The sequence below is a fragment of the Danio rerio genome, chromosome 18 (genome assembly GCF_052040795.2).
Source record: "Danio rerio strain M-AB ecotype USA chromosome 18, GRCz13ab, whole genome shotgun sequence".
NCBI lineage: Eukaryota > Metazoa > Chordata > Actinopteri > Cypriniformes > Danionidae > Danio > Danio rerio.
Genome location: NC_141038.1, coordinates 47165539 through 47193383, shown reverse-complemented (window position 1 = coordinate 47193383; position 27845 = coordinate 47165539). Strand labels below are relative to the sequence as shown.

The window sequence follows — 27845 nt, the reverse complement described above, 5'->3', positions numbered from 1 at the left end:
TCTGAAGAGAGTCGGGTACTGCGCGCATTGTGTGTGTGTGTATGTGTGCATGTGTGCATCTCCTAGCAACAAGAGCAAACGCCTGACATCGCTGATTGTGTCCAAAGTCTCTTTAAGGCAGTCTATATTTATTCTATAGTCTTTGCGGTGTCCGGATCCCTCAAAGCTGTTTAGATTTAATTGTTTAAAGACGGTGTGACCAAAGTCCCTGTAAGAAGTCTATAGTCTTTGGTACGTGTCTTTGATTTACCCCTTGGCTACGTTGTCTCTCCGATAATGTTAATAGACTGAACTGTCTTAGCAACTGGCTAAATGTTAAGGAGGACTAAGCAAAATAGTTTCTACTTTATAATTAATGTTCTCAACTAGCAATACAACTTTACAATGAGTACAAATGTCTGTATTCAAAACTTTATTATTAGTATAATTTTTCATTTTCCATATTTGCATTGCCTGTATTTTGGATTTTCTTTTGTAGTCCACTCAGAATCCAAGATGGAAATCTATTTTTTGTTTGTTATTGGCATTGATTGTTTTGAAATTCAAATGGCACTCACACGCCTGTGTTTTTATTTCTGTAATAAATAAGGCTTTTCGCGATTAATCATGATTAAGTACAAAAAAAGTGTGATTAATTAGTTAATTTTTTATCAGTTGACAGCCCTACAGTTTATATGACTCAAAGATTTACAATTGCTGCTTTGACTTGTTTCAGCATTATTACAACATATAATGCTCACTTACTTTCCCACTTGTCTACATCCACTGACATATAGCTACTAATAATACAATAATAAATGCATAAATAAATATTGAATGGATCCGAGTGGTGTCCTTGTGGTCAGTGAAAGTGCTCCGACATATTGAGCGATGGTGCTCATGGGAGACCTGGATTTGAGTCTGGCCCGGGTCATGTTCCTTTTCATCTCTCGCTTTGATTTCCTGTTCGCATACTCTGTTTATCAATAATATGTGGCAGAAAAGGTTAGATTTAAAGGCCCTTTCACACAAGGAATGATGACCATAACAATAATTGCATTTGTGTCCGCAGACCACGCCGATGCACAATAATATGCTTGTTATTATACATACACATGCTGCAGTTATGTTCTCTGTAACTTTCAATATTGTTCCATATTTTTAACATATGGTGGGGGAAATATATATTGAAAATGTCACCTCTTTTCTCAGAAAACTTATTTCTAAAGGTGCTGTTGACTTGAAATGTTCACCGGATTTTGGTTAACAACCAAATGAATCCATATATGCAAAGAAAACATATTGTTAATTAACTTACATGTAATAAAATGAAATGACACAGGAAAAAATATTAAACACATGAAGAAAAGGAGGTGTAGAAAGGCAGTGAAGGCCCAGACAGCAGCTGAAATCTCTTGGTAGTTCTTCAGCAACCCTCTGCCTTTCCTCATTGAAAATGAATCAGCTGCTTCAGTCCAACATCTATATTAGCAGGATGATGAACATGAAACCAAGCTGGACATTTCAGCAAGACAATGAGCCAAAATACAGCCAAGGAACTCTCAAATGCTTTCAGAGAAAGAAAATTAAGCTGTAGAATGACCAAGTCAATCACCTGATTTGAATCCAATAGAGAATACAAATTAAAGCTCAGATTTGATAGACGACACCCACAGAACCATCAAGATTTTATCACTCTGTTGAAGTCTGAGAAAAACTCCATTCTCCATATGAGAGGGGTCTCAGAGAGCTGCTATCACCAAAAAAAGCCTTTTATATAAAGTATTAAATACGATCCTGTAGTTCAGGACTTCCTCCTTGTGTCATTCCATTGTTATAACACATAACTAATTTTCCAGATTTTTAATGTTTTGTTTTATGTTTGTATTGTTTGGGTTTTGACCAAAATCTGGTTTAAAAAGGCTTTTATACTTGACACACTCGCCGGAAACATGAGAATTTCCCACGTGAGATTGCCAACTGTGCAGACGAAAATGGCAAATTATAAAAGGTTGGTCAGTTAAGTTATGCTACTGTAATTAATTATTATTTAGCAATAATTCTCCAGTACCAACAGCGGAACTGCTAACATCAGAGCTTATCGATACTTCAGTCTAGTTTTGGCACCCATCCCTTGGCCTGCTGCTATAGTTAATGTAGTGCAGTGTGTATGCGTATTAGCCTTGATGTGTAAGCACTTAAAACTAGCGCACAGGTGGCATAACTTTGTTTAGTTGCAGCAGTTTTGATCCGTGCAAATGAAAACGCGCCATCAAAAAGCCTTTACGAATCAGTATTTAAGTGTTTTCAATGCCACTAGCTTAATGTCTCTCAAGCTCTGCGCAGCCTTCAACTGCAGCTCGTGCTGTATTGAACAGTGGCACATCACTTTATAACTACATAGCGGTCATTTTTCGACTGAACTAAATTCATTTTTGATGTCTTGGTCACATTATTTTGAGGGCCTGAACAAATTGCCCATTGAACAAATGACCGAACTTGGCCCGCGGGCTGCCAATTGAATAGCCCTGTTCTATAATGTACAAACTGTATCTTCTATCGCCCTACCCCAAAACCCAACCCTCACAGGAAACTGTGTACACGTGTACTTTTACTTTCTGAAAAAAAAAACCCTCTTTCTGTATGATTTAGAAGCTTTTTGAGAAATGAGGGCATCAGCAATGTCTCCATAATTCACTACCTACTTGTAATATCTGTGTCATCCCCATGTAGTTATTCACATTGATCACAAAATGTCCTGGTATGTCACAAAAACACATACACACACTCATACACACACTAACACATACTTGTGTGGCCTTATTCTACTCTTACCCCAAATCCACTCCTCACAGGAAACATGGCAAATTTTAAATGTGTCCTCATAAAGCACATAATCAAGTGCACACACACATACACACACTTGGGAATTCTGAAATCGACTGAACTAAATTTATTTTTCATGTCTTGGTCACTTTATTTGGAGGGCCTGAACAAATGGGGCTGCCAATTGAATAGCCCTATTCTATACTGTACAAACTGTATTTTCTATCGCCCTACCCCAAAACCCAACCCTCACAGGAAACTGTGTACATGTTTACTTTTACCTTCTAAAAAGAAAGTTCTGTATGATTTATAAGCTTTTTGAGAGATCAGGACATCAGCAATGTCTCCATACTTCACTACTTACTCCTAATACCTGTGTCCTGCCCATGTAATTATTCAGATTGATCACAAAATGTCCTGGTATTTCACAAACACACTTACACACACTCATACACACACTAACACATACTTGTGTGGCCTTATCCTACTCTTACCCCAAACCCAACCCTTACAGGAAATTTTGAATGTGTCCTCATAAAGCACATAAACAAGCACACACGCACACACACACACACACACACACACACATTTGGGAATTCTGACTCTGTCTTCTGAGATATTGTGGTTTTACGTGCTGGTGGTCCCCATGACATCAGTTTCTCTCTGTTTTGTGAGCATCAAACATGTGCTCCGAATTTCCCCTCCAAAATCAATCATCTCAGATGTTCATTTTGCTTCTTTCAAACAAAACTTTGAATCTCTGGAAAGTTTCTTCGTCTGACGTCACTTTCATGTTCTCAATTCAGATGTCATTTGCTAGAGACAAACTCCCATTTTGAGCTCTCGTTTTCTCATATCAGTCTCTTTCCCATTTCTTCTGGACTCTGTAAATGGGATCAAAGTGGCAAGCGGTAATAGCCGAGTTTTGAGAAGAAGCGGTTGGGGGAAAAAAACGCGCTTTTCACAGGGTTCTCTGGGTCATTCTCTTAAGATGTTCTCAGTTTTTCTGTGCCTGTCTTTTCTTTGCTCTCTCCCGCGTCTCACTTTCTCTCTCTCTAATCTTCCCCTTTCACACACACAGTTCAATAGTGTGTACTTGTGTTCTTCTAAAGTTATTCAGACACACTGATGTAATTACTGCTTTAGAGGCTTAACACACACACAAACATTGACTAATGCAAAGAAAAATTCCACACAGAAAGTTTTGGTGGTAAACCCTCATCTCACTGGTCAGGACACAACTGTTTGTTTCAGGACTTTGCTCATGTTAATCATCCACCAGATTATATAGACAGCGTCTCCTTGTGCTTATTGTGGGCTTCTTTTATTTAGATCTATTGCTTATATTACTGTATTATTTTAAGTGAAAGTCGAGGCTCTCTCTGTGTTTTCGTGGAGATGGATCTTCTGAAATATGCTTGTCCAACTATATTTCTGTTAGACATTTCCTATCATCTTTGCTCCAGGTTAACCCGCGTTTTATTCTGAGAGGTGTTAGAAAAACAAGTGTGACTATTTTTACACCGTGCATGTAATTCATCACACACTGTAATAAAACCTGGTTCGCTAGTCCTTTGAGTTGGATTGCTTTTTCACCACAAGTGAACAGTTCCAGAGTTTGTCGAAGTTTGCAGATCTCTGTATTTCCTATGATATTTTTTCTTCTGGAGGACTTCTTATTTGTTTTGTTTCGACTAGAAGAACTATTTTAAGGTCAATATTATTAGCCCCTGTTAGGCTCTGTTAAGGGCTGTCTCGTCCCTGTTTGGTTTGCATTGCCGGCAATAAGTCAGACTTGTTTCCAGTGCATGTTGGACTCTGGCAGAGCTGCCCTTTATCACCAATTCTGTTCGGAATTTTTATGGACAGAATTTCTATGCGCAGCCTTGGGCCGGAGGGGGTTCGGTTTAAGGAGCGCAGGATTTCTTCCCTGTTATTTGCAGATGATGTTGTTCTGTTGGCTTCATCGGACATGGACCTTTAGCATGCACTGGGGTGGTTTGCTGCCGAGTGTGACTTGGCTGGGATGGGAATCAGCACCTCCAAGTCCGAGGCCATGGTGCTCCACTGGAAAAAGGTGCCTTGCCATCTCCACATTGGATGACAGTCCTTACCCCAGGTGGAGGAGTTCAAGTATCTTGGGTTTTTGTTCATGAGTGAAGGATAGAACGTGAGATTGACAGGGGCATCTGTGCGATCGATGTACCAGCCCGTTGTGATGAAGAAGGAGCTGAGCCGAAAGGCAAAGCTATCTATTTACAGGTCAATCTATGCTCCTATTTTCACCTATGGTCATGAGCTTTGAGTCTTGACTGAAAGGACAAGATCTCAGATACAAGTGGCCGAAATGAGTTTTGGCAGAGCGCACCTCTAAGCCTCATTCACAGTACGAGCGACTCGCATCGGCAAAGCACCAAGCGACCAGTCATTTCAATGGAGAGTGAGCGAGCTCAGGTGATGTCCGTCTACGCATGCGTCACTGACCATTGGCAACCAGGTGGGCGTGTCGAGTTAGAAAGTTGCTGCTTGTGTGAATGAGGCATTATTTACAGATGATGTTGTTCTGTTGGCTTCAACAGACATGGACCTTCAGCATGCACTGGGGCAGTTTGCTTCCGAATGTAACGCAGCTGGGATGAGAATCAGCACCTCTAAGTCCGAGGCCATGATGCTCCACTGGAAAAAGGTGGCTTGCCATCTCCAGATTGAAGGAAAGTTTTTACCCCAGTCAAAGGAGTTCAAGTATCTTGGGGTTTTGTTCACAAGTGAGGGAAGGATGGAACGTGAGACTGACAAACAGATCGGCGTAGTGGCAGCAGAAATGCTGTCAATGTACTGGTCCCTTGTGGTGAAGAAGGAGCTGAGCCAAAAGGCAAAGCTCTTGATTTACTGTTTAATTTACATCCCTGCTTCCACCTATGGTTATGAGTTTTGGGTCATGACTGAAAGAACAAGATCTTGGATACAAGTGGCCGAAATGATTTTCCTTAGCAAGGTGGCAGGGTACACCCTTATAGATAGTTCTATAGTAGTTCTGTTACCCAGGAGGAGCTCGGAGTAGAGCTACTGCTCCTCCACATTGAGAGAAGTCAGTTGAGGTTGCTCTGGCATCAGCTTCGAATGCTTCCTGGACGCCTACCTAGGGAGGTGTTTCAGGTTTGTCCCACCGGGAGGAGGCCTCGAGGAAGACTCAGGGCACGCTAAAGGAACTATGTCTCTCGGCCAAGTAGGTATCACTGCAGCCCGGAGACCTGCAAGTGGGAGGAATTACACCGCAAGTAGGTTGGGTTTATCAGGTTACTGTGAGGTTGGGTTTAGGGTTGGATTTAGGTGTACAAATTCATAAAGCACAATATTCAATTCTAAATACAACTAAATAAGGTTTGCCCAGCCCACTTGGAGCTCCAAGACCCACCCACTTGGAGCTGGCTCCGGCCTCCGTTTATACCTTTCTCCTCTCGGCTGGCCTTGGAACACCTTGGTATCCCCACAGAGGAGCTGGAGCAAATGTCTGGTCAGAGGAAAGTCTGGGGTTCTCTCCTGAAACTGCTGCCCCTGCAAACAGGCTTTGGACAAGTGGAAGAAAATAAATGAATGAATTTTTAGCCCCCTTAAGCAATATATATTTTTTCTCTCGATTGTCTACACAACAAACCATCATTATACAGTGGCTTGCATGATAACCCTAACGTGCCTAATTAACCTAGTTAAGCCTTTAAATGTCACTTAAAGCTAAATACTAACATCTTGGAAAATATTATGTACTGTCATCATGGCACAGTTCCAGAGTGTGTTGGAGTTTGTAGATCTAAAGGGTTCACACATGCACAAATAAACCAATCTAACGGGAAACTATGTGTCAGGTGTGAGATCAGCTTACTTTTTAGACACTGGTGGTTTTATCGGCTATTAAAAAACCATATTGGTCAGTCACTATTGCTAATGATTCTAGTTAGTGCAGTTAGTCTGACCTGTCCACTCCAGAAGATGAGTACAAAGAGTGTTACACTACATTATTGTGGGAAGATTTCCTTTAGGAGTTAATGAGTGATAAAGGCTGTGTGTGTTTTAGTTAATGACTAATTGTGTCTAGAAGGTTCTGTATAAGATAACGCTGCTGAAAAAAAAGAACAAATTAAATGTAAAGTTTTTCTACCAAATAGAGCTCTACGATTTGGGGAAAATATCTAATTGCGTTTTAGTTTTTTTTATTAATTAATTAATTAATTAATTATATATATATATATATATATATATATATATATATATATATATATATATATATATATATATATATATTGTGATTTTGATTTAATTTGCGATTAAATTTTGTAGTCAAACTTCAGCTCAATATTCTGTATAGTAGCCTCTTACTGCTAAAATGCAGTGAGTGTTAGAAAAGATATTAACTGACTCCAACTTCTGTCCAAATTTCTTTATAAATATTCAGAAATTAAACACTCATTGGTCTCTAGAGCAAACAGTAGTGAGTTGTGGCGTTAGTTATCTCCTGGTACCTGCGTGATGTTTCTTCATATGGTGTAACAGCTGCAAACAACTCTGAAATTGTACTTTGCTGTTGCTAGATTGAATGTCCCAGGCAATACTTTTAGTTGACTTTTTAGCATGACACTCCTCATATAGCCACCTGTGGTGCTTTTTCAGGTGCTGGTTGTTGTATTTTCTTGTGCTGTGGCCACAATTCTGTGAAAGCTTTTACAAATTACTCTTTTTTTTTTGTTCGGTGTCTGTGATTTTGAAACCGAAATATTTCAATATTACTGACATGCTGTTTTTCTATGATATAAATTTGTCTATTAATGCTTCTGAAGCAGTGGACGCCATCATCCCACTTGCCTGTGCTTTCCTGCTTGTTTGTTTGTTTGTTTATTTGTGGGTTTTCCGCATAGTTCGGTTGCGCAATTCTGATTTGGCAGAGCGGAAGTGTGCTCACTCAACTGACTAGTAAGACTGCCACAAACAGATGGCAGTCACACATTTGCTCTGGGTTTGGGAAATTATATACTGTAATACATATTTACTATAAATGAATACTATAATACATTTCATATCGCAGCCTCTTGCAATTAGCTAATCGTAACATTTCAAATCGTGATTGCGATTTGATTTTGATTAATCGCACAGCCTAACCTAATACTACACTGTTAAATATCCATAATTAGCAGTTTTCCTTAATTAAATTTTCCCTATTTATTCATGCTATAAAATTGCATTATAAGACCTTAATCTTAATCTTGAAAAGTTTGAAAAAGTTACTTTTATTGTCATTTTAATAGTTTAAAGTGATATATTTTCTGGGCTGGTGTTTTATATTATGGTAGAAATACATGGAGTTGATCTATGGCCATATATACTTGCAAAATAAAATAAAGTATTGCAAACAAAAAATAAAGTACTAAGTAAAAAAATAAATAAACCAATCCAAATCTCCAAAAATCGCAAAGCCAAAAATTAATTTAGTTTTGAGAAATAAAAATAAAATTTGCTAACAAAATAAGATCTGCAAAAAAAAAAAAGGCTATATATAATTGCAAATCCTTTTTTAAAAGCATTGCCTTTACAAAACACTTGCAATGCTTACTTGCTTTTTAGACAACCGTGTGTCTTCTTTCAAAGTTTTATGGTGGTTGGCAAGCAAATGATAGCTGCATTCTGCCGCCTACTGGGCTGTAAGACCACCTCGGTGATACTGTGTCTCCAGGTGATGACGTGCTTAATTAAAGGCATGTCCGGGCCTGCCTTAAACGCCCAAGTTTTAAATCACAGCAACAAAGTGAAACGCACAGAAACGCGAAGTGCAAAGTGAAAACAGCATTGAAACTCACGGTTGACTGAAAAGCAAATCAAACTGAGCATTGCAGGTGACTGGACGGGTTTGTAAAGGCAATGCTGTAAAAAATAGTTTTGCAAATATATATGTAGTATATCTATATATATTTTTAAAAATATATTAAAAACTATTTAGTTTTATTTTTTGCACTGCTTGATTTTGATTTTTGCAGTTCTATTTTTGTTAGCAAATTTCACTTTTATTTCTCAAAAATAAATTTTCGTTTTGCTTTTTTAATTTTATTTATTTTTTTTTTTTGGAGATTTGCATTTATTTATTAATTTTTTTGCTGTATACTTTTTAAAGTTTTTTTGTTTTGTTTTTTTACAAACTTTCTTTTATTTTACAAGTATATATGGCCGTAGATTGAATCAATACAAAAACCTTATAATAAGCTGCCTGTACATTTGTTATTTTACAGACTTATTTTTCTATAATATGTATATTTTCTTAAACATTATATTATTTCAAACTACTAAAATGTCAGTAAAAGTCGCTTTGTTAAACTGCAGACATGAATTTTCAACATCAAAAGTCGACAGAGCAGAGATCAACATCCCATAATGCAGTTCACAACTGTAAATAAACGGAAAACACAACACACACAAACTGTTAGGTATTTTCTAGTGTAAGTTACTGTCCAGAAATTTCAATTTCCTTTGAAAAATTGGAGGAAATTAATCTGTCGTACCCATGTAAGCAAAAAACTGTATGCACCATTATAATACCTCCTAGAATAACTTAGCAACCAGACGCCAGTGCCTTAACAACAGTCAGAACAACTGTACAAAGTGTAAAAACTACTCACAAAAGCTTAGCAACAACACAACAGTAAATAGAAGCCAATTCAGATCACCTTAGTAACCTCACACTAATGCATAAAAACACCTCAGAACAACATAGCAACCACCCAACAATGTATACCAACCAAAACAAGTGTAATGTCCACAGAATACCTAGCAACAGCACAAAAACACTCTTAGCATCTTAATGATTGCACAATAACAATCTGGCTAAAGGCCCGTTCACACCAAAGAGCATAACTGTAATGTTTACTAGTGTAAAACCTAAGAATAGCTCTATATCTTTAAGGATAGCAAAGTCCACACCACAACTATAACGACACATTGGAATCGTTTTTTTTTTAACAGGTGATGAATGATAAAAATACAGCCAATCAGAATTCACTTAAAGAGCTGAAGTGTTTAAATGTCCGGTGAAATTAAAATGCTTATTAGATGTTATCAGTATGTTAGTCTTAAGGTTATCTGTTAGTGTACAACAAAACAATGACAAAATTACATTTATAAGATATAAAACCGATATAAACATCGAAAGCTCGTAGTTTGTCACTTCCGCCTCATACTTCAGTTTCTCATCAAATCTTGACCAATCAAATGATCTCTAGAATCTGACATGCCCCGTCCCCTTCAATACGCTTCTCATTTGATGCACTTGAGCTCAACCACTCTCACTGGCAGAGCTGTGATAAAAACGAAACACTATTGGCTGTTTTTTAAAAAGAGGAGGGGCTCTATGTCCCGCCCTCTCTTTGTGTACTTTATGGAACCTTAAAAAGAGAAGACACCAATCATTTTACCAAGGCAAACTCCACAGAAAGTTGTTAATCCTCCAACAGATAGTCTGTTGGCTATAGACCATTTCAATGTGGTGATGTCATTGGCACACAAACATTTCCTGCTTGTTATCAAATTATTTCATAACTGTAACGAGGCTATTCAATCGTAACTCTTTTTAAAAAAAGCTATTATAACATAATTTATTAGTATCTGGCTCTTTTTGGATTCCCAGAAGCTATAAAAAAAAAAAAGTAAAACAGGATAAATGCTGGCACCATTGTTTTTGTTTACATCCCTCAAAATGGTTTTTAAGTAACTTTTGAACTGCGTCAAAGTATCATAATATCAGCTTAAAATCTTTAAACACTTGATTTTGATGTTCACCAATAGACTTTCTATATACTCTTAAAAATGTATTTTCCAAATGCGTATTTTTTAAATCCAGATGGAGGTTTTCTGAAGAAACTATACAATGTTTTTATTTTATTTTATGTACAGTTGTCTCTTTACTAAGAGCTTTTCATCTATGAAAAAAATGTTGAAACCTATATCCATTGGGAATATGTGTTTTTGCAAAATGTAACACATTGATCTGGGTATGTTTTGTTGCACCTTTCAGATGAAAACTACACTAGAGGGCGCTGTCTACATTTTTATGAATCTGAAATGCGTTACTTAGGGTGTGTTTTGTCATTCGTTTCAGATACTAGGTGTAGCACTGAGTACTTGACTTTAAAGTCAACTTTCAAGAATTCACACTAAGCTGAGGATTGATCATAGAGCTTGTTTGGCATGCTGTCCTGGGAGAGAGCCCTGAGCTTATTCTCGAGCCCGGGGCTCCCTCCTGTTTGCAAGGCGAGCAGGGAGTTTGAGCTCAGGTAGATCTCAAGAACTCCCCTGCTGTAGTAGCTAATGAACAGATAGTGATTGCTCTTAGAAGATAACTTCTTACTTGGAGCATGTCTATGGTGCAGATTTGGATTAGTCAATTAACTTAAGCTGCATATTTTTGGTCGGTGGGAGGAAACCGGGGAATCCAGGGGAAACCCACGTGAGCATGGGGAGAACGTGTAAACTCCGTACAGTAACGTCGGCTGGCTTGGTAAAGACTAGAACCAGTGACATTCTTGCTGTGAGGCAACAGTGCTAACCACTGGGCCACCGTGCCACCCATCTAGGAAAAAAGGAGAAGTAGGGCTGGAAAAGGGGGATTTCTTTAAAACGAAGATGGCTGTGATATGGAACTTAGGGTATTTATAGTGGCTTAGGAATCGCCTTATTGGTGAATCATAAATTGAATACAGGGGTGATAGCGTTCCGGCACCACGCCGGATTTCCGGCGTACTGTGGCTGCGGGGGAAAAAAAAAATCAGGTTCACGGATATTGATCTGTCATTTCTCTAGATTCACAGAATTCACTCACTGCTGAAAGCGCCGGATTGGTTTTTATTAAGTGCCATTTTGTGTGCTCGTGAATCATCTTTTGAGTGTAGACGCCATGTAAATAAAAGATTAATTGTGTAAATTAGAGAGCTTTATAAATAAAACGGATCTTTGTGAGATCTCTATGAACTAAGATTAGTGACGCTTTTTAGTGATAATAAGAGGAGCGTGCTTTGCACTTTCCAGGCTATAATCCATTCAGAATTTGTATGAAACTTTCGTTTTCGGCACATATACGCTGATATGTTTTGGGAATGACATCTGCATATTTACGCTGGGTTTATTCTCGAAATAACGGTGAAGCAATAGACGGGACAAAAATATATTTCCCCCTTCTCCTTAAACAACTTAGTGTTTCAGCTATGAAATAGTTCAGTTTTGTATGTAGCCTAATGGCAAAGTGTTTATATTTAGTTTTAATCAGTTTTAGTTTTTTTAATCAGCTTATTTAGAAAAACGTTTGGAGCATTTTTTATTCGTTAAAAATATATTTTTTTTAACGAACAGCGCCCAGCGGAAGACCATTGTCTGTTTGATCAGTTTGCCTTCTCAGATCATCACGACTTGCCTAAAATAAAAGATATAAAACAGTTAAAGTATAAAACAATGGTAGCTTAAACGTTAAAGAATGTGTGCTATTAGGCGCATAGTTTGCTTATAAAAAGCTTGCAGGACATCGAGGCGCCAGAGCAATCACTTGCATTTTTTCAGTGGGAGCAATTTAAAGTTATCCGTCATTTTTGCTCACAAAGTACGAGTAATACATCAAAAAACGTTACAGCGTTTTTATAAAATAAAGAAAACCAAAATGATGCGCTTTCTGTCGTCTGGTTTTTGAACAGGAGCGCTTAACAAAATGAAGCAAAATGTATATGCCTCACAGACATAATAAATATATTTATAGAAAGCTTTAAATTATTACTTAACGAAATAAAACAAATCGACAGAAATACACAACTCCTCCACGGCTCCAATTGCGTTTTGAGATATCCTAGATAGACTTTCTGGCTCAAAGACATTTATGCATGTTTATTTCATTGCTGTATTCTGACAGATTTCGCAAGGGTTCAGCAATTCTACCTGTCAGCTGGTACCAGCCTCAGTTTTGCGACTTGACTCGTTAGGCGTCTGTGTCTGGATGACAGCGAGAGAGAGAGATGAGATCAGACCTCAGATTTGATGTGTGGCCGCACGTCTCAGTTACTTTATTGCAATTTTTAATATTGACTCATCTAAATTAACTTTTCATTTATTAAAAGCCGAAATATTGCCAGACAGACGAAGCAACTTTCGGTTTTTGAAGAGAGCGTCCTCAGTGATAAAAGACGCGCGCACACACTGGTTAGCCCACTCTTTTGTCGGCCTATTCTTCATTGATTTTTTTTACATTAAACGCATAATAATCAATTGCAAAAAAAGATAATTTATTATTAAACTGTGAGATGATGGTCGCGTGATTTTAAAAATCAGTATGCGTTGCGCATTTATGGCTATTGATCTTATCTACCCGGGACCCACACATAGTTGAACATCAAGTGTTGAAAATGAGTGTATAAACTAGTTGTGTTTCCTCCAACTGCTGCCACCATTGTCAGGCAAAGTTTGCAGATTGCCTCATTTACCTACGTCTTCAGGTTCTCTTTTTGCAAAATATAGCCAAACAGGCGCTTTTGCATTGCGTTTTGACACTTATCCGTCCGCCATTCTCTTTCTGTAAATTCGACTCCTCTTGTTCTCTTGATGTGATAAATGAAATATGACGCATTGTAGCTATGATCAGATGATAATTATAGTGCATGCTCTCATCTTAGGTAAATTATTTAGAATTATGTTTCCCATTTAATTCAAATAAATATTTAAATAATTAAAAAAAAAACAATACTTAAAAAAAAAAAACAAATGTGGGGACGGTGTCACGGTGAAAAAGTGATGTCACCGGTGTTGCGTCTTAACACCGGTATCACCGTCAACACCGTCTATCATGGCAAGCCTAACGTCCGGTTTTCCACTGTCATGTGTCACTCGCTAGTGGCATGTGTAGTGACCTGTGTCACTCAGAGTGTCGCGCTGCATGTCACTGCAGTGACATCGACACCCGGCGAAGCTTATGACATTAATTAACACGAGCAAAACCATATTTAATCATTACGCGACTTTTAACCTAATTTATCGCGTCGCAAGTTAGTTTATTTGCTGAGCTACTCCACGATGTTTTAATTTAAACGCATTTATTTTATGTATTCGTAGTCATACTTCCGTACGTAATATAGTCATTTGACAGTACATGTCAGTCAAATTTATTGTGGCATGCTTATGTATGGGAGGGGTTACACTTATCTGTTGTACTGTATATTATTGCATCCTGGCAGTTCCTTTGTTCCCTACAATATGGACTTCTCTATGTTTTTAATTCATTCATTTATTTTATTATTTAACTTATTTTCATTTAAAGGTATTTTAAATAATATCCTTTAAAAAGTTATAATAAAATGCATGTTGAAAACTCATAACATATATACATGTAAGATAACAGGTGTCATTTGCCTAATGATTTCTAAATATTAAAGCAAAGAGACTTATAAGATTAATGTGCTTATAACGTGCTTATACTGACACCTACTGGCACATGTCACAAGATCACTGACACTGGCATGTGTCACTGACATTACTGGCATGTGTCTAAAAAGAGCCACTTGACAATAATGATGATCAGGGTTACACATCGGCTGTTAATATATTTGGGCCCAGGGGCCCACAAGTTATGTGTTAAAAGTGCGTTGCATACATAGTACCCCCACCCCTACTCACCTCAGGGGCAAGGAAAAAAAGTTCAGGCTCAGGAATTTTTTCCACTATCAGCCCTGTGAATAATGCGGGACCAGCCGCAAGCAATCATAAGCACGTGATCCTCTTGAAATTAGTTTATAAATAAACTTCACTTATGGTCTGTTTTAAAGATGTTTTTTGGTATTTTTTGCACTTGGAAAGGGACCATTGCTGTCTATGGAGGATGAGGGAGCTCTCAGATTTAATCTAAAACAGATTTGTTTTCTGAAGAGGAACAAAGGTCTCCTAAATGAGATGGATGAGCTTACATTTTAATCTTGTGCACTGTTCGAATTGACTACCCTCTCGTTATGTTGGTGGCTGTTTTTGCCCCATTGACTTCCATTATAATGACATTTTTGGATTGCAAAGCCATGACCGCATATAATCATGTATTCGTGATTGTTGATGAGTTTTACTGTTGGGAAGAGGTAAAATGTGTTGTACAATGACTTGCCTAATTACACTAACTTTCTTAAGCCTTTAAATGTCACTTAAAGCTGAATACTAGTATCTTGAACAATATCCAGTCAAATATTGTGTGTTGTGATCATTGCAAAGATAATTTTTTAAAAAAGTTTTTAAAACTATTATGTTTACAAATATGTTGAAAAAAATCTTCGTTAAACAGAAAAAGGGGAAAAATATACTGGGGGGCTAATAATTCTGGAGGGCTAATAATTCAAATGTATTTCCAAATAGCTTGCTTGACGTTATCGGTATCTGTATAAAGTGTAACCAACATGACTTGGAAATTCTTCGGAAGATACAGATATCAAACTATTTTGGCATCCGTTTGGTGCCGCTGTGGCTCAGAAATGACAAACCTCTAAGAGAATAAGAGGGAAAGAGTGTGTTGTTTGAGCCTGAGAGGACGAAAGTGTGTAAATAAGTCTTGTTGGAGGAAGGTGAGGGTGTTTGTAAGTGGAAAAGAGAGACGGAGAGCGTGATGGAGCAGAGGTGCTGCTGAGGGGGTGTGAGAAGAACCAATAATGTGTCTTTTGTTTTTGAGGTCAATAGCTTCAATGCCTCCGGGATGGAAATATGTGTGGGACCCCGTCAGCTTCGTTTCTGACTGGAAGTGTGTGTGTTTGTAAAATAAATCGCCTATTGATGATTTTACATTTTAATTTTGTGGGGGGTTTTTTTTTTAATAAAGATGTAAAATAGGAGCTTTAACACAATCAACCAAAATAAATCCTAAAATTGTGGGATGGCTTAATAAGATTATTAAAGCAAATGGTGTTCAGTATTAAAGGGCACCTATTTTACTCCTTTTATAAGATGTAAGGGTCACACTTTACAATAAGGTTCATTAGTTAATGATAATTAATGCATTTACTAACATGAACAAACAATGAACAATTCATTTACTACTGTATTTGTTCATGTTAGTTAACGTTAGTTTATGAAAATACAGTAGTTCATTGTTAGTTCATGTTAACTAATGGTGCATTAACTAATGTTAACAAGCATGGACTTGGACATTAATAATGCATTGGTAAATGTTCAATTATGATTAATAAATGCTGTACATGTGTTGTTCATGATTAGTTCATGTTAGTAAATGCATTAACTAATGAACCTTATTGTAAAGTGTTACCGATGTAAGATACGTCATTGGTGTTGCCAGAATGTATCTGTAAAGTTCAGCTCAAAATACTCATCAGATTATTTATTATACAATACAGAATATACACATTTTGGTGTCTTGAGTACAAGCGCTATAGGTGAATTGGATGAACTTAATTATGCTTAATGTGCGAATGTAAGAGTGTATGGGTGTTTTCCAGTACTGGGTTGCGACTGGAAGGAAATCCGCCGCGTAAAACATATGCCGGAATAGTTGTCGGTTCATTCCGCTGTGGTGATCCCTGATAAATAAGGGACTAAGCTGAAGAAAAATGAAGGATAAATAATACTAATAACAACAATATTATTTAATAATAATAATTATTATTATTATTTGTTTTATTTGTTTATTTAATAATAATAATAATAATTATTATTATTATTATTATTATTTAGTTTATTTAATAATAATTTTATTTATTTGTTTGTTTATTTAATAATAATGATAATAATAATGTATTTATTTGTTTGTTTATTTAATAATAATAATAATAATAATAATAATAATAATAAAATTAACAATATTTATTTGTTTATTTAATAATAATAATAAAATTATTATTATTAAGACCTGCAATAATAATAGTATTTGTATTATTATTATTATTATTATCATTATTATTATTATACTGGCGACGCGGTTGTGCAGTGTGTAGCATGTTCATCTCATAGCAAGACGATTGCTGGTTCGAGCCTCGGCTGGGTCAGTTGGTGTTTCTGTGTGTAGTTTGCATGTTCTCCTCGTGTTCACGTGCGTTTCCTACAGGTGCTCCGGTATTCCGCAACAAGTCCAAAGACATGTGGCACAGATGAATTGGGTATGCTAAAAATTGACCGTAGAGTATGAAAGTGTGTGTGAATGAGAGTGTATGGATGTTTTCCTGTAATAGGTGACAGCCAGAAGGGCATCTGCTGCGTGAAACATACTTTTGATGAGTTGGCGGTTCATTCCGCTGTGTCGACCCTAGATTAATAAAGGGACTAAGCCAAAAAGAAAATGAATGAATGAATGATATTATTATTTATTTATTTATTTATTACCAAAATTACTATTTTATAACTATTGGCATTACATTTTGACAAAGTATGCGGCACTGCAAGCACAACAAACCCATTTTTTTGCTCTTGTATTTTTAGAATATGTAAAATAAGGCCTGTTTCTTTAAATCATTTGCATGGTGTCACTGTGTGTGTGTGTGTGTGTGTGTGTGTGTGTGTGTGTGTGTGTGTGTGTGTGTGTGTATGTGTGTGTGTGTGTGTGTGTGTGTGAATGGGTCTTGTGCAACAGGTGTCAGGGTGTCCTGTTCAGACCTGTATGCGTGACATCTCCAGCATGTCTCCCCTTCATGACAGACCTGCAACGACAGCATGGGAACTCCCTCAACACACACATACACACGACAGGTCTGACTCTGCAGGTTACAGACACAGACAGGTGGCTGCTGGTATTGTGTGTAGTTTCTCTTTCATTGACATGAGAGAAACCCAATCCTTCACACATTTCAGCCCTGGCAGCTGTGCTGAGATCTATGAGGTGTGTGTTTGCGTCTGTGTGTGCCTCTGTATGCGTATGTGTTTGTTTGGGTCTCTCCGGTAACTCTTGGAATGTGGTCAGTTCGTTTCAGCTCTGTTTTCCCTCTGATAAAACTCTGTAAATATATCGCAAAGAGCCCATGACACGGTTTGACGAATGCAGTGTTTCTTTTCTGTCTTGAATTCCTCATTGAAACAAGAAGTGACTTGTCTATCTCTTTTTTTTTAACTTAAAATGTCTTTTGCATATAGTGCGTTTGCGTTTCCTAGTCATTTATAAGTAGTATACGAGCGAGAGACAGTGTCTACACCAGAAATAATTTGATTGAAACAATAGAAAATAAAATAGACACGCCTCTTAGTGTGAGATGAGTCATCAGTAGGCCCACACGGAATCTCTGTGCAGATTTTTAGTCCATCATTGATCATTATTTACTTGTGTAAATGTGTGTAAATTTAGATTTATTCAGTTATTAAATTAATTTCAGTAATATTATTGACTAATATGAAAATATGCATATGATTTGTGTACAATACAGTTTGTAAAATAGTATTTTCTGTCTTTTAGTAGTTATGTTAAATGAGAGTTGTCAGGGTTGGTGAGGGGAAATGGGGAAAAAGGAGCGAGGACTCAAATGCAGAGAAATGGGAATTTATTAAATAATAAAAATAAAATAATATGCAAAATAAACTACCCCGAGGGGGAAAACATTAACAAACCAAATACATACAAAAACAAACTGGACTGGGCAGGCTGGCAAGGATCAGGATTGGAAACATGACAGGACTTCAAATGACGAAATGTGATGACGAACTGGCACAGGACAGCAAACGTGAGGGGTTTATAAACTGTAGAAAATTAACACAAACAGGTGAACACAATTAACTAATAATGGGTTAACAAGGAGGGTGGGACTAGACAATAGACGGGAGAGCGCATGACACAGAGAGACAACACAAGCCATGCACTCACATAAAACAGGACAAGAACATGCAGCCAAGGAGAGAACTCATTAACCGCATGTTCATGACAACACAAGCACAACACTGAAGCACACGACAAAAGCACGTGACCACAATGTAAACACAGAGCCACGTGCTTTGACAGACGCAAGACACGAGCACACGATCAATGAAAACACTCACCGTGCGCTCACACACGCAGCGTGCATGTTTCATCCCAGCGCCGACCAAGACCGAAACCAACTGGATTGAGACGCTGGGAATGAAACATCACGCTGCAGACAGACGAAAACACAAACACGAGTACAAGAGCCCGCGCGTCTGAGGCACGCAAAGACCGCGCTGCCGCATCAAGCGGGAGCGAGCACACTCTGCGTACACCCACGACGGCGCGCGCACACACAGAGACACACAATGACAGAAACAGGACGAGACTGAGCTAGTGTCCGACCTCTGCCACCAAAACAAGAATTTACAAGACCAGAGTGGCAGAACCCTGACAAGAGTCTTGCTTTGTTTACCAAACAAAGTGGATCTAATTGGATTTGCATTAAAAACATTAAATAAAAGTGAAAAATTATATAACTATTTAATTTCATATATTAAGGTTTTAGTTATGATACTCCTAAAATCATTCCGCATAAATCTAAATATTCTGCGCAGAAATCGCATAAAATGTCTGCAGATTCTGTCTAGCCCTAGTCATCAGTCCAATCCCTGAAGTGAAACACACTTTTTGGCCTCTATTTTAAAGATCTAGGCTCAAAGTCTAAAGTGATGGAGCAAAAGCATTAATGACATGTCAGAATCCTTTTTTTTTTCTTATTTTAAGGACTGAAAAATATGCTCTGCACCCTGGCTCATGGTCTAATAAGGTTGTGCTTATTCTCTTAATGAGTTATGGGTGTGTTTTGAGCATAACGTGCATTAAACCAATCAGAGTCTCATCTCACATTCCCTTTAGGAGTCAGTTGCGTTGTGCCATGGGGCATTTGCTATTTACATGGTGGACTTTGTAAATGTAAAAACTGAATGCTTAATCAGCAAGAAAACAGTTAAGCCATCTGCGTGAGGATAAAGAACGATCCTCCTCCATTCAGCCTCTTTACTTTCTCTTTATTTTACTTTTACTTTACTCCTTTACTTTCATGGATAAGGAAACGGTGGAAACTCACTACACTGTACATTCATTAGCCTAAATATTTAATGTAGTTTAGGCGCAAAGATTTGTTTTAAAGCTATTTCTAAATTCAGTTCTAATTTCCAGCAAACGAATAACTGAACAATAATAACGAAGTGGGGGGGCGGTTGTAACGTCATTAGATGTTGATTTTTGGTCGATTTTAGGTTGGATATTGACGTCGCCATGACGTTGGGTTCTGATGTCAAATTGATTCTTATTTCCAAACAAAATGTTACATCCCCACTGTGTTGGGGTCTGTCAATCTGATGTCATGTTGACAACCCTTGCCTGCTAGGAGGACACTGCATATTGTCTTTTTAGGTATATATCTGCAGACTGAAATGACTGATTTTTGTGACGGCTTTTCTCAAAACTTGCTTAAATTGTTGTGCTTTCCTGTGAAGACTCAAAGAATTTGCTGTTTGTTCATACTATTTGTTTAATATGAGCTAAAACAACACCATACTTGTTTTTTAGGGCAAAGCTTAATAGTTTTAAGATCAATCCAGTGAAATTTGTAGAAACAAATAAGTTAACTTAATTCCTTCATGTTGTCCCTACACAAACTTGACTCGCACAAATCAGCAGTGACTGACTACAAATGTACACAAGATCGTTTTTGTAAATTTAAATTGTTGTAAACACCTCTTATTTTTAACCCATTTGCTAAGTGAATTTAGAGTTGTTGTTTTAAGTACACCACAAAGACCTTTTTAGGTCTTATGTAAATATTAGAAGCAGATGCAAATATATGTAAATATTGCAAATATCACAAAGTGTCTGCCACTTCACACATTTGTATGCACAGACGAATGACTATGAAAGAATGAATGGGAGTAGGAAATGAGGAAAAGAATAGGAGAAGAGTAGTTTGTTGAAAAATAAGACCATCTGCATATATACAGTGGGGTGGGGGGGGGGGGTGTATTCAAAATGTCATGCTTTTTTTCTGGGACAAATATTCTCTATGAGCTGTTAACATGAAATAGAACCAGATTTAGGTAAAAACTCAAACAATGCAAACATAAAAATAAAACAAAACAAACATCTGAAAAATGAGTTATGTGTTATAACAATGTAATGACACAAGGAGAAAATGCTGAACTACTGAAATATATTTAATACTTTATTGATGGCAGCTGAAAGACGCCTCTTACATAGAGAATGAAGTCACATGAATTACTCAGGTGTGAGTTTTTCCCCAGACTTCAACAGAGTGTAGAAATCTTGATGGTTCTGTGGGTCTCGTCTATCAAATCTGAGCTTTATTTTGTATTCTCTATTGGATTCAAGTCAGGTGATTGGCTGGGCCATTCTACAGCTTGATTTTCTTTCTCTGAAAGCATTTGAGAGTGGCTGTGTTTTGGCTCATTTTCTTGCTGAAATGTCTACCCTGGTTTCATTTTCATCATCTTGATAATGTAGATGTTGGACTGAAGCAGCATATATCAATTTACTGTGACGTAGAGGGTTGCTGAAGAACTACTGAGAGATTTCAGCTGCTGTCTGGGCTTTCACTACCTTTCTACACCTCCCTTTCTTCATGTGTTCAATACTTTTTTCCTGCATCATTTTATTTTATTACACAAAACTTCATCTGTAAATGGATGCTTTTGTTGCTACAAATTTGAAGTCAACAGTACCTTTAGAAATATGTTTTCTGAGAAAAATGGTGACATGTTCAATAATTATTTCCCTCACTGTATTTTTTGGTTACTTGATTTATTAGATTTTTTTTTTAAATATTAAAACACATTCGCTTTTGTACAACTTACACAACTATTAATAAAAATAACAGAGGCACAAAAAGAATAACTAAAAATAAATAAATAAATAAATAAATAAATAAGTAAATAAATAAATAAATAAAGAGAGAGAGATAGATCAATATAATAAAATAGTTGCCATAATATTTGTGTACATATGTGCGGGGAGGACTGATACCTTACATATTAATTTAATTTAGCCTAATCCTCTTCAATTTAGTTAATTCTTAAATAATTTATCTTATAAAAATAAAATAATAATTTTTTTCCAATTGCCAAGAAATTGACAAATTTTATAGAAATTTGGATATTATTATTATTATTATTATTATTATTAATATTATAGTTGTTATTATTGTTATTATTATTGTTTTTATTATTTTTATTGTTGTTGTTGTTGCTATTGTTGTTATTATTGTTTTTTATTATTAATATAATTATAATAATAGTGTTGTTGTTGTTGTTGTTGTTGTTGTTAATAAATTATACTAATAATATTTTTCTTCTTCTCCTTCTTCTTCTTCTTCTTCTTCTTCTTCTTCTTATTATTATTATTATTATTATTATTATTATTATTAATGAAGTTATTTCCTTCATAGGTTTTCATTTCTCTTCAGTCATTATACTACAAATAGCTAATTATGTTGTTTTTATGTGTCTGTGGTCTTGATTATATTTAAGTAAACCTAATTAAACCTCTGTCTTGTGTTTGTGTTACAGATCAGTGTGTGTGCAGTGACGAGACGTCGAAATGCACTCGTCTGTTGCATCTTCCACCTAGTGAGGTGCGTAAATCAAACCCACAGCATCCAATGCAAAGCAGTAGGGCTATAACGATACATCATCATTATTTAAAGATATTGCAATAAAAAAAATCTTGCAAGGCAATGTGGTAAACAATATCAGGTCACTTTATTTTGATGGTCCATTTGTTGAATTTAGGTTACATTGCATCTACATGCCTACCTAATCTCATTAGATTATTAGTAGATTGTTAGGGTTAGTGTAAGTTGACATGTACTTGCAAAGTTTCTTATAGTCAGTTAAATGTCTGCTGAAAGAGCAGTATCAACAGATATTAAGCAGACAGTCTACTAATACTCAAATGGACCATCCAAATAAAGTGTTACCCAATATGATTCATTATAAAGAGTTAGTTTTATCCAGAGGTCAGCTTACTGAATCTTATAAGGTATATTTTGTTATATGTAACATTAAATATACTGTTCTATTAATGGACGAATGTCTGATTTTACATGTAAAGTTGCTTATTTTACAGGATATGCTGTAGTTAGTGATAGTGCTTAACGATTAACGTGATTAATTATACAGCTTCAGAATCATGAGAATTTGTATTCTGGTATCAACACTGCACGGTTAACTGGGAACAGAACCAGGTTTAAGTCTGTTCAAGTTGACCACACTAATTCCTAGCAAATGTTGTTTTCTTTTTTTTTTTTTTTTGGATTGAAATATTGTGATACCATATTGTGAGTTGAGTATTATGGCTGGAATTATTTGTTACATCCGTACAAAAGAGACAGCAATCTCCTGACATGCAAAACCAGATCATTTACATTTTAATAAACAGAGTGTTGAATTCTGTCAAGTCCTGCTTGTCACAGCTCAAAGTTCAGGATGTGTTTGTGTTTATTTTTTTAAGTGAACTATCTCAGTGATGTATGTAATGGTTGTTAATGTTGTTACCAAAATCACAACTAAGAAATTTAAGGGACATGTGGTTGTTAAAGTTTAGAAATGAGCTTGCAGCTAGATGGTATCTCAGTGAACATTCATTCATTCATTTTTGCTTAGTCGATTTATTAATCAGGGGTCACCACAGCGGAGTGAACCACCAACTTATCCAGAATATGTTTGTGGATGCCCTTCCAGCTGCAACCCAGCACTGGGAAACAGCCATATCATCTTCCAAGATGGCGGCATGTGCACACGCTGCAGCTTCTCTCTCCCCCGACAAAATGGTGTTTTTGTGTTCTTCGTCTTGTACGTCGCAGTGTTATTGGACATTATTTCTGTTAAGTGACAAGACTTTTGTCTAAGCAAAGTCAGACCTTACTGTCCTAATTAAATAATTAAAAATCAAGGCATGATCATATTTTAGTTTGGTATGATAAGCGTTATCTAGAGGTTTTTGTCTTTTATTTAAGCCACTTCTCATTCCAAATGATCGACTAGAAGTCAAGTTATTATTTGTTGTTCTTAAAACTTGGATAGGCGACAAGACTTTCGTCAGGTGGTGTAGATATACAGGGGTTGGAGAATGAGACTAAAATGTCTGGTTTTAGACCACAATAATTTTTAATAAATTTAAAAGTTTTCTAAACCTAAACCTAATTCATTATTATGGTATGATCGGTATAGGAGGTCCTTTTTTGAGCCATTCTTCTTGCAGAATAGTGGTTTGGTTACTAAGTAATGAGGGTGGAGGAAAACGTTTCCTCATTCGCTCCTCCAAAACACCCCAAAGTGGCTTAATAATATTTAGGTCTGGTGACTGTGCAGGCCATGGGAGATGTTCAACTTCACTTTCATGTTCATCAAACCACTCTGTCATCAGTCTTGCTGTGTGTATTGGTACATTATCATGCTGATAATGGATTCAGGATACAATGTTTGAACTAATAGGTGCACGTTGACCTCCAGAGTAGTTTGGTAGCCCTTTGCAGTGATGCACCCATCGAGCACAGGTATTGGTCCTAGGGAATGCCATGTTACTGCAGCCCAGACCATCACTGATCCACCCCATGGTACACAACGGGTATGCAACAGTTTGGGTGGGCTGCTTCTTTTGAGGCTTCTCCACAACGTAACTCTCTCGGATGTGGAAAAGACAGTGAAGGTGGACTCATCAGTGAACAATACATGTTTCAGATAGTAAAAAAATATATTTATAAAGTAAGACTAATTCATCATTATGCATAAGTAACCACCTTTATCTAAATAAACAATAAATATGCTGTCTAAACCTTTTCATGTAATATTATAATAGCAACAAATAGTCTATAAAACATTTGTCAGACCATTAGGTATATAAGTTATTTTAAATGCTGTATAAGTATTTTATCAACACAAATGAATGACATCGCGGCAGGACAACAGCATAAACTACAATGCAAATCACCTCACCTACGTTTTTATTGTTAAATGCTAGCAGAGGGAGTTTGGATGCCACATATGTGACATTTATTTCTATACTGAAAGCGGAAAGACTAAGTTTACCTCAGATCTTAAAATAACTAGCAAACAGTTTGAAAATGAAAGTCAGAACTGTGACTCAACAAACCAGCAACATCAGTCACTCAGAAACATATGCACTTTTTATAATGTTGATAATAATGTTATAATAATGTATTGATTATAACCATACCAGTTTCATTGGGAGTGCAGTGCACTATTCTATGCTTTCTGAATGGCTATAGTTAAATGTAGCATAGCATTGGTGGAGACAGCCAAATTGCTTGTCATGCTATGACATGTGTAGTTAGCACACGATGTTAAGGCTGATTTCTACCTCTGCATCAAGTACACACATATTGTACGGGGAAGCCTTCGCACAGTCGCATACCCCTCACCATGGCCGACACTGACGCGCACCTCTCAAAAAATGTAAGTACGTGTCACAATGACGCGTAGCGCAAGCTCTGTGATTGGTTTGCTTGGTAGCACTGACGAGTGTGGGCATGGATGAGAGCCACGCAAGTGTTTACAAGTGTGGAGTCCCATGAAGGAGCTCCAGATGGAAACTTTTGTTTTGTGTTTACCTTATGATTAAAGTTTAATGCACGTCCACCAGTTCCTGCCTCTGTGTGAGCGAGTTTTAGCTACTTGTACATTAAGGTAGCATTCAGAAAAACAAAATACCTGGGAAGAAACTCGACACAGAGGAACATAAACACCTCACAGCCATTAGCATTTCGGAAGTGTTATTGCAGAGCAACACAAACAGCACGCAGAAATAAATAGGTATGCGATATTGGGTCACGACGATTGCTTGACGTAGAAACATAAATCAGCCTTTAGAGGGATGGCAAATGTGACCATCCCGTGACTCCCTTGCAACCAACTAGCAATGCACTTTTAACCATAAAGAACACACTAGCAACGTTGTAACAACACCTCTGAGCACTCAGGCAACCTTTACCCTAGCAAGCACCACCCAGTTTTAAAAAGTCCACATCTAGTTACTAAATGTTATTCCGCTCAGCCCTAGTGAATGTTTATCATATGAGATGAAGTAGCTAATAAATCTTCAAGCCAAACTCTGATGATTCTGTCATATTTCTCTTTTCAGCTGTCTCACTGACAGGCAGACTCGACAAATTGCCGGAACCCAACCCCCGCCGTTTCCTCTCCATCACCAGCCAATCAAATGCACTCTGAAAATAAACTATCCAATCATGGCAAGCAAGTGACAAGCGGGGCCCAATCACAGCTCCCCAATGTAAACCAGGCGCAGCAGCAAGCACCTGCTGGCATCCAAGGGTCAAAGGGTAGCGCGTCTGGAAATCATGGAGTTAAAGCCAACCAGATTTCACCTGGAAACCCTGGACTGAAGACCCTCAACCAGACAGGCGGCGGCGGTGGAATGATGAAGACCAAAGCGAAGAGGGAGCGGAGCGTGTCCATCGACACAGGAGACCAGAGAGAGTCACTCACCCCGGTTTTGGAGCCAGATGCTAAAGGTAGGTTTTCCTTTCATGTTTATGTTCGCGAAAAAAGTTCAGCGACTTGCATTTGTGCATTTTTCGTCACCCTGTCTTTCATTGTTATGGCCTCTATAACCAGCCCACTGTCCGTTTCCAGAATTATATTTTAGCACACCTGTTGCCTTGGTGGAAAACACAAGTGTTTTATTTCAGCTCCCACAATATATGTGGATGTGGCTGAAAATGTGACCTCTGGAAACATGATTCAAAGTTATAAAAATTTATAAAAATGTAAGATTTTTTTATTTCGTAAACGATTCAAATAGTACAAAGAAACATCAGCTGATTAGCTTATCGTGTATATGCTAAGGCGCAGCCTACACGTTGACGCATAGCCCCTACGCCATGGCCATTGGCGTCGCTGATGTGCACCTCTCAAAAAATGTAATTACACGTTGCAACGACTCATAGCGCAAGCTCTGTGATTGGTCAGCTTGGTAGCGCTGACGAGTCTGGGCGGGACGGAGAGCCGCGCGAGCCCGATGAAGCAATTGTTTACAAGTGTGGAGTCCCGTGAAGGAGCTCCGGATGGAAAGTTTTGTTTTGTGTTGACCTCATGGTTAAAGTTGTTGCACGTCCGCCGGTTCCTGCCTCAAAATGAGCGAGTTTGAGCCACTTGTCCATTAAGGAAGCATTCAGAGAAAACAAAACAGCAGCGAAGAAACTCGACACAGAGGAATATTTACATTTCACTGCCAACTACTGTTTCGGAAGTGTTAATGCAGACCAACAGTGACCGCGCACAGAAGTATAAATGCACAGCTACGCGCGTTGCATGCGCCGTGGGTTACGCCGGTCACTTGACGCAGAAGTATAAACCAGGCTTTAAACTGCTAAACATTTAAAGTGATTAAACAATAATTTAAGCACAAATTGTGTGGCCAATATCAATTATTTATATAAAGAATATTATTTATTGTTTACAAACACACACACAAATATCTCGTCTTTCTTCTTTTTGTCGTTGGCTGATCACATGCCTGAATAAAATAAAATGCCATGAGATTTCTCAAAACATCAGATTCTGACTGACTGATTTCCCTATTGTAATATCCGTCATGTTTTCTGAGTCACTGAATTTTCAGTAAAAAAAAAATAACACTAAAATACTCATGCATGTCATGCTATATTGAAAACAGAAAATACTAAAAATATTTAATAAAACTTTTAAATGATCAGTTAAGCATGGAGTGGCCAGAATCTGTTAACTAAGGTCAGCACTACACACATTCATTTGACTAATTTCTATGCATCTCTCCATCGCCGATCTAGAAAAGGCCACACTTCTGGAATCCCCCTTTCAACTGGAAACACAGTAAAGATGAAACTGCAGGTTTTCCGCAACCCCAAAATGCCCTGACCTTTCTGAGTGTGTGTGTATTTGTGTTTTTGTGCGCGCTCCTGGAATGCGTGTGCACGCGAGTGTGTATGTGTTTTCCTGTTAGTTGTCCTTTTGTGTGTGTGTGTGTGTGTATGTGTGTGTGTGTGTGTGTGTGTCAGTTGAGAGGAGACAGAGCAACAATCACACTCAGACAG

General features: G+C 37.4%; 1 protein-coding gene across 4 annotated transcripts in view; it reads left to right on the top strand.

The window, feature by feature from the left end:
- The window catches only part of bcl9l (bcl9 like), a 97842-nt gene that overhangs the window by 49482 nt on the left and 20515 nt on the right, over positions 1–27845 (top strand). For all 4 annotated transcript variants that reach the window (XM_087291901.2, XM_087291900.2, XM_087291899.2 and 1 more), the window contains 2 exon segments: positions 22303–22367; positions 25895–26285. In XM_087291901.2, the coding sequence (XP_087148027.1) occupies positions 25973–26285 (313 nt within the window). In that variant the 5' untranslated portion in view covers positions 22303–22367; positions 25895–25972.